An 8,092-nucleotide genomic window follows, 5' to 3' on the forward strand; every position below is an offset into this window, starting at 1 on the left:
TTACACCTCTCCTAGTGTGTTGTAAGCTATTTCTGTATACTACTTTGAACTGAAATGTTGTATGTACTACGTAAGTCACACTAGATAAAAGTGTCTGCAAAATGACTACAAATTACAAATTATATCAGATAGAAAAGTAAGTGATGCTGAACAAAGGCTCATTGTTCACCTTTTGAGCAGTTTGTGCTGCACAGTTCAAGGGGCAGATTGGTACGCCTTAGACGCACATTGTGAGCGTGACCTTTGAACATCCATTCAGCAGTGTCATATCGCTTCCTCTTGCATCAAATGCAGTGGTGTAATTATTAATATTATTAAAATGAGACCATTCAATAAAATCATTTTTGGAAATTTATTCCTTAATTTGACACCTGACAATAAAAATCTCAAATATAACATGAAATGTTCTCCTTTGCATACCAGCACAGTAATGTAGCTGTAGTCATAAAAAAAAAACATATCTGACCTTAACTAAAGTTTAAGTCTTTAAAGACTTAATTGAATTCTATAGTGTTCACTAAACAATTACCAATACTTCAGCATATAATCTGCTTTGTATTTTGTCAGATAGAAGTTTATCTCCCTGTTCACTGTAGATAATAAATGACAACTGTACATAAACAGGCTGCTTTGTTTCTCAGGCATGTTACTGTAAGTATTTTACCTGTAGTGTTAAGATCAATTAGAAAATGAAGAATGGAAAACAGATAGTTGTGAATGGGGTTTGGTAAGTATTATATTGTGAAATGTAGAAGGCAAGTACTAATATGCACAGTACTGAATTATATAAAATAATACATTCAGACCACTAAATATATTGCACAAATGCTGTTATTACTATTTAAAAATATCAATAGGTAAATATCTATCTTATTTTAGGGGTAATTCCTGGGAATTCGAATAAACTGAGAAACAAAGGTAAACCGCAAAAGCAAAGGCAAAAAAAAAAGTGCATGAAAAACATGAACCTTTAATGAATACGTGTTTCCCCAAAAAGCTGATTCTGACTTGTTGCTAGGGTGATTTTATTTCCTTGACAGCAGACTCTCGGGTGGGATGGGGGTTAGGGTGTTGCCAATGGCTCCGCCCACAAAAAGGGACAAGGCCTAAACCCAAGAGTGAGCCGTGCGTCAGTACAGAAACGTCACATACATGCTGGAAGCTTCTGGAAGCGTGACTTTAGATGCGGAAAGATAAGGGAAAGGGAACATGCCCTTCCCATCTACTTTAGTCTGCACCGTGTAGGCCTTCAGAGATGATTTGCCCGTCAGTACGGCGGTGGCGATAATGGCCATCCTCGCTTCTTTCTCCTGATAGGCCGGCCCGTCGTCCCTCCCCAGTGTGATGTCGTGGCTTTGGCCCGGCCGCCAGGATGGGTAGGAGACCGTCAGCCTCTCCAGCCTCTGCACTGTGAAGTAGTCGTAGGACGCCGCCTTGCCCGCCACGGAGTTGCACTTGACCAGAGACAGGTGGCGCACTTCCGAGTTGTTGAGCAGGAGGGCGACGTTGAGCGGGGAGGTGTACCAGACGGTCAGCTGCTCGGTGGCCGCCCAGAGGATGCCGGAGCCGTCGGGCCGGCGCAGCACGGAGAAGGGGTGGTCCTTACACTCGCACTGGCTGGAGTTGATGACGCCGCAGGGGGCCATGCCCTGCACACACTTGCATGTGTACAGGCTGTGCTCGGTCACGTAGGCCAGCCGGAAGTCGGACCGCAGCAGCACGGGCGCGGCCAGCCACAGAACGCAGCCCAGGAGCGCGGCGGTTTGCACCCGCCCCGCCCACGCCATCTCCGGCCCGTCCTCAGGGGTGCGCACCAGCAATAGGGTGCCGATTCGGCAGCATGGGTGCGTGCGGGGACACGGAAAGAACCTCCGCCGCCGATGCAGTCCAGGGCAGAGCCTCTGATGCCTCTCAAGCTGCACGCTGGCAGCTCCTCTCCCTCTGGCAGTGTGTGGACGTGTAACCACTGTAAACGGGTGTGAGAAGCGCCAGACGCAACGTCAAAGACGCCTCCCGCCTTCCTCTGCCTGTGGAGGCCTGCAGCATGTGCATGGGCCCCTCAGCGGCGGCGGGGGGCGGGGGGGGGGGGGGTGCCGGGTCGGCCTCCGGAGCTCTCTCACTTCAGGGCTTTAACGTCCGGCCTGTAAACGAGAGCATAAACAGCACGTTTAAGTCCCTTTCGCCTCCGGACACCATCGTCAGAGGCCGCTTTCAGCGCTCAGCTGTGCAAACAAGCCTTAGATCGCTTTCATTTCAGTTCTCATACTTGTGGGTTTTGTGTTTCGGAGAGGGACAGAAGCCTGGCTCAGCCCCTCTTGCTCACACAGATTTCCCCCTGGATGGAATCTGCACAGAGAAAGGGAGAGGGAAATGGGGCTGGTGGGGGTGAGTCATCGGGACACATCTCCTAAATCTGCCGTAAGTGGAGATCGCTTCCTGCTCTGCTGTTTTAAAGCACATTGCTCTTCTAGAGAAAGCCAGAGGGGTGGTGACTGTCTGTTAGATCCCGTGCTATTTTCCTTCCCCAATCACACGAAGAGGAAGTAACCAGCTGTTCTCAATTAATGCCTCTCTCTCTGAGAGAGAAGGGCGTGTCCACGGGACACTCCTGCAGTTTCAACGGTTCATGGACGCACACGTGCACACACACATGCACGCACGCACGTGCACACACATGCACGTACACACGCATGCACAGACACACACACACACAAACATGCACACACACGTGTGCACGCAAAACATGCATGTGCGCACACATACATACGTACACACACACACACACACACATTCCCTTCCCTGCCCTGCTGGCCAGCACTGTGGAATAACATGGTCAGGAAGCCATAGATGGAGGGAGGAAAATATTTCAAGCACAGCTGGATGTCAGAAAGTCTGGGTCAAGGGAACTCAGCTCTGTAAAACCACTCCTGTTAAAAAGTTACCATTTCTCCAGTTAATGAAGGTTTATTTATACATGTTTTGATGCTGATTGGTATTTGCATGTATAAAGGTAACATGAACAGTACATGATTAAGAGACTACACAATCAAGAGAATCTCAGTAATGCTCTGGCCTGATATGCTGTCACGGAGATGGACTTACCAGTGAACTGTCCTCCTTTGTCCCAAAATACTATTCCTCTGCCCTTCCAAGTTCCACAGGGCATCTTTAATATGCCTGTCAGGAGTATTTACTGAAAACTGCAGACTAATCACTGAGATCCAGAGAGATGGAGAGTGCCTGCATCATTTGACATTAAGAGATGCACTGACTTGCTTATGTCTTGATCTCCCAATTGCTGCCCTGCACACATCTTCAAACCTGGACCACAGAGACGGACTTCAGCACCCCAGCCCTTTGACGGATCAACATCGGATCAAATCGGAACACAAATTCGCTGGCCAAGCTGCACATCAGAGGAGACCTTGGTGACAAATGGAGAGGAGGCCATTTTGCTGAGTGGGATTTGGAGTTTGAAAATGGCTCTCTTCGTGGTGAGACCAGGTTGTCAGTTTGCACTCTCATTGTTTTGTGCATACCGTTAGTTTTCGCTGCCCTCACAGCCTTGCATTTTTGGTTCGCTGAAATGAGCTTTTGAGTTTGAGTTTTTTTTTGTTTGAGTTGAGAGTTTGAGTTTTTTTTTTTGGTCTCTCTGCTTGCGTCCTTGCTTTTCAAGTAGGATCGTTGGTTCTGCCTGTACTGGTTTGCCCTTTTCCCCTCGAGCACGTTCATGGACACCACCCAGGGAGGTGGTTTGTTGCCTCTGTGGCGTCATTCACAATGAAATAAACTAAACCAAACATCCAACAACGCACTGTGGAGGCCTCGGTAGCTGTTGGAGCCTAAAACGCAGAACTAGCCCGAGAGGGGATCCCAAGAGTCGGTGAGTTAACCTTTGCTTCTCGGGTTCGTGCCATGTTTGGGTTTCTCTGTTTTTTTCTTTCTTCTGCTCACACACAGTGCTCACTCAGGTTAGGCTGGGTATTTCTGCCAGGGTAATATCAGCCAGGGGAGGAACCTCTGACAGGTGACAGGCTGAGGGTGGGGCTGGCTGTGATGCTGGCTCTGATGCAGGTTGTGATGCAGGCAGTGCTCTGCTTCCACAGGTCCAGACCGAAGCCTGAGTCCTCACATAACAGTGAGTTCTCTATACCAGCTCTGCATTCAGAACTTTGTCTCCTGAATGATTAACACCTTCTGCATGTTATAAACACGCATTCATTCAGGCCAAAGGTTTCAGTCAGGGGGACAAAGACCAACCGGTTCTATTTCCAAACGGACGACAGGAAGCACAGAAACACCCCTGAGGGCTCGGCTGTGTCAAAATTTAACACCAGAAATTAATGCATCCAATCCCTTTCCTGGAATTCCAGCCTTTGCAAGTCCGGGTGAGGCTGGATTTGAAGTAGTTATCCACAGACATGTTATGAATTAAAACCAGCACAGGCTGCCAAAGCAGAGACTTTGGAGAGATGGCGCTCAGCACCTTGCTATGAGGAACAAGCAGAGAGGAGGAGAATGCAAACTGCAGCTGCTCCCAATGCGAAATGGTCGCCCAGACCAAATGATGTCAGTGCTCTGAGAAAGCAGCAGCCAAGCAGAGTAGGAACGAGGCAGATTCATATCTGGTTCTCGGGGCAGGGCAAATGTTTTGAGGGAGATGATTTAGCGCTGTTTAAACGCCGCTGTCCCGTAACTCGTTTTCAAGCGGTTTGTGCGTTCAAAGCCCGACCACGGCAGGCGAACTCTACGGCATGACCAAAAAAGGTGCCGTTTCAAATGGCAAAATTGGCTCCAGAAGAAAAGGCCCTTTAGTCATGGGGTAAAACCCAGCCAAGAGCGATCGCCGACTGGGAAGAGCGTGGGCGCGCACGCAGTGGAGTCACGGGGCTGTATCATGGAGCTCCACCCTACCCGGAGCGGCTCCCTGACAGAGCGGGGGCGAGGGACTCCACACCTCTATGTCCCACACCACCACGCATCTGATACACAGCATACCAACATGTCCACCTGCTGTCTTTTACATTACATTTAAAGTATTTAGCAGATGCTCTTATTCAGAGCGACTTCCAGCATAATAGAACATAAGTGTATCCATTCAATTTAAACATGCAACGGAGTCAGACCAGGCTAACAACACTCCCAGACCACTGAGTGTGAGCATAATTTGCACTTTAATTTACATTTCACACTCCAGACCTTCACAGGATCCATTGGTATTCTCCATGATTGAAAAATACAGGGTAGTATTAAAGCACTATGGTTTTTTCTCTGTTAGCTAATTACCAATTATGAAATTGCTTTTATTTTAACAATAGCACTGATAATAGTCATTATTATTGTCATTACTATTATCATTGTTATTGATACGAATTCTACAATACGGTATCAGGAAATATTTATTTTCATTACATTATATGCATTTAGCAAACGCTCCTATCCAGAGCGACTTCCGGCACAACAGAACATCTATTCTATATATTCATAAGTCTATCCATTCGAGCTAAATGAGCAGCAGTGCCAGACCAAGCTAACGACACTCCCAGACCAGTGAGTGTGAGCATAACACCCTTCAAGCCCTACCGCATGTTCACTTTCATTGAATTAATATCGTGTAATAAATGTCAGTGTCAGAGAAGGTTTTTTCCCCTGAGAAAAACCGAGAGTACTCCAGCTGCAGACTGGTCTCACATTTAGAGCGAGTCCAGCGATCGTAAACTGATTGGAGATAAATGTTTTGGCGCAAAAAAAAAAAAAAACTGAAAAGGAAGTAACGCATCTTGCAAGCACCGTCAATTTTGCGGAGGTCAAAGTCAAAACCACGATCGCCTGTGTGAGTGTGTGCTGCTTTATGTCTATTGTAGTCTCTGATCTTGCGTTGCTTAAATCTATGATCGCCTCTGTGATCTTGCGCTGGTTGCGAAATGCCCTCGTATGATGTGTCTAACTGACTAAATGGATTGCAGGTCAATGATGAGTCGTTCCAAGAATTAATTGCCGGATTTAATCTAAGAACTTCTATTTTTAGTCAGTGAAAGGCAAACAGCAAGCTGCACAAAGATCATGTGACAGAATGTATAGGCTCAAATTAATTCCCGTAGACGTTAGACTTCCAGGAACAGATACGTACATACACGCGGTCTAAATAATCTAAACCACAGTCCTGTTTGTTTTCTCAGCCACGTGCAGAAGTACATTTTACAACACATACAAGCCTATACGTGATCTTAATCTTTAAATTAAAAACTTACCAGGCAGAGACATTTTCAAGGACACGTACTGCTGGACATTACCGTGCGTGGCTAACTCCAGAACTTTGATGTAGTTCTCACAAATGTGGGGAATGTAGTAAGGATGAAAATAACTCTTTATCCCAGAGAGCTTTGCAGCAATTCAGGAAACCTCATCCAGATGGGACATGTAGTTTGTATTACAACATTTCCACACGCTTTACTTTACTTACACACACACACGTAAGGTAAAGTGTGTGTGTGTGTGTGTGTGTGTGTGTGTGTGTGTGTGTGTGTGTGTGCGTGTGTGTTCTTAAAATATTTTCTAACATGTAACAAATATGACCTTAAAATAATTAATTTTGAGCCCAACCACACTGGGAGAGTCTGGCCATCAAAATTCTACGAATTCGTTTTAGACTAAAACCATCCGCTTTAGAGAATAGGTTCCCAGACTTGTAACTGTGTGCAGAATCTGAAACACGAAAACTGCATGAACAAATATATATTCTTTGGACTGTATTCTCTGTGTTTATGTTGTCCCAGTATCCCAGCAAGAATTGTCCATACAATGTGACTCCACCGAATTTTCCATTTGGAGCGTCATCAGACAGACTGCAGCTGGTGGCACTCTTTGACAGAATCATAAGTAAGAACACAAAGCAAACCGTGTAGCTAAGAGATGCAACAACACTCCAAGCAGAAAAATACTCTCTGAATGGAAATGAATGCAGAAGTGTGGTGTCTGCTAAGCAAAAAAAAAAAAGGTGAAATGTTGTGGGTTTATTTGTCATTTATCACACCCTGCACGGCAGGTTAATGTATTTTTAAATCCACCTTGTGCATTAAACCTAAATGCAGGCAGCGTGAGTTTGACAGCAGGTGGCATGCAGGCTTGTTCAGAAGCGCACGCTAAATGAGATGGCATAAGTAAATACAGTTCTCTTATACTTATTCCAAACATTTCCATCTGTGTCTGTGCCAGGTTAAACACACGATGTATTGTTTGAGCCTTGAATAATGCTTCACCTGCACCTGCTCATTGTGAATGCATAATAGGGCCCCAGGCTCTAACCCAGCCACACGATCCCTGCACTGGCATTGCAGAAGGACAGGAACCAATGCATATGTTCAATGTACTGTAATATAAAACTCTTGCGAAACTCTGTATATGTAAGTGGATCTTCGCAGACGTGACACTCATTCGACTAAGGCAAACATGACCTCAGTGCCATGTCAGACATACAAGTAGTGGTGCTTCAAGGCTGTGTTGAATCTATTCCTGTAGGGCTGTGTTCCCCCCCCCCCCCCCTCCCCCCAAATATGGTCTTCAGAAATGGTCTTTCTGTATGTGGTGATTTGGTGAAGGTGCCAAATAACACATGCAGAAAGCCAGGGCACTTCCTATATGGTGTCTGTATTCTCTACTTTTTAACATATTATTTTTCACATAAACAAAACAAAACAAAAATTAGAAATGAGCATGACTGTTCTGTAAAGGTGCAAACCAGTAAAAGTCTGGTCTGTGTGCAGGCCTAGCAGCAGAAGGACTAAACAAATGTATTTTAACTCATGCAATTCAAATTCTTTGAAATGAGATGCAAACGAAAGACCCGTCTGTTCAGACTGCATCTCGGTCCCACTTCAGTTCCTACCCCCTAACACATGGTACATCTAGTATTTGATGTTTATTTACATGTAGTATTGTTATGTATTTTGATTCTGTGTTTTAGTGACTGGTGTATCATAGTATAGTTGGCTTCAGTCAGATTGCGCAAATTAACTTCTGGTAGGGCTTGAATAGTGTTATGACCCTGAGTCATAAGTGTTTCGTTGTGTGCGTTTCCCCTGTTTTTCTCTCT

General features: G+C 45.6%; 1 protein-coding gene across 1 annotated transcript; it reads right to left on the reverse strand.

Annotated features, from left to right (window-relative positions):
- Positions 1–893: 893 nt before the first annotated feature.
- On the reverse strand, positions 894–2,038 carry si:ch73-52p7.1 (uncharacterized protein LOC100321084 homolog). Its single transcript, XM_036547412.1, has one exon. The coding sequence runs from the start codon at positions 1,785–1,787 to the stop codon at positions 1,131–1,133; it is 657 nt and encodes a 218-aa protein (XP_036403305.1). The 5' UTR covers positions 1,788–2,038; the 3' UTR covers positions 894–1,130.
- Between the last annotated feature and the right edge of the window lie 6,054 nt (positions 2,039–8,092).

Source organism: Megalops cyprinoides, chromosome 15, assembly GCF_013368585.1.
Source record: "Megalops cyprinoides isolate fMegCyp1 chromosome 15, fMegCyp1.pri, whole genome shotgun sequence".
In the NCBI taxonomy this organism is placed as follows: Eukaryota; Metazoa; Chordata; class Actinopteri; order Elopiformes; family Megalopidae; genus Megalops; species Megalops cyprinoides.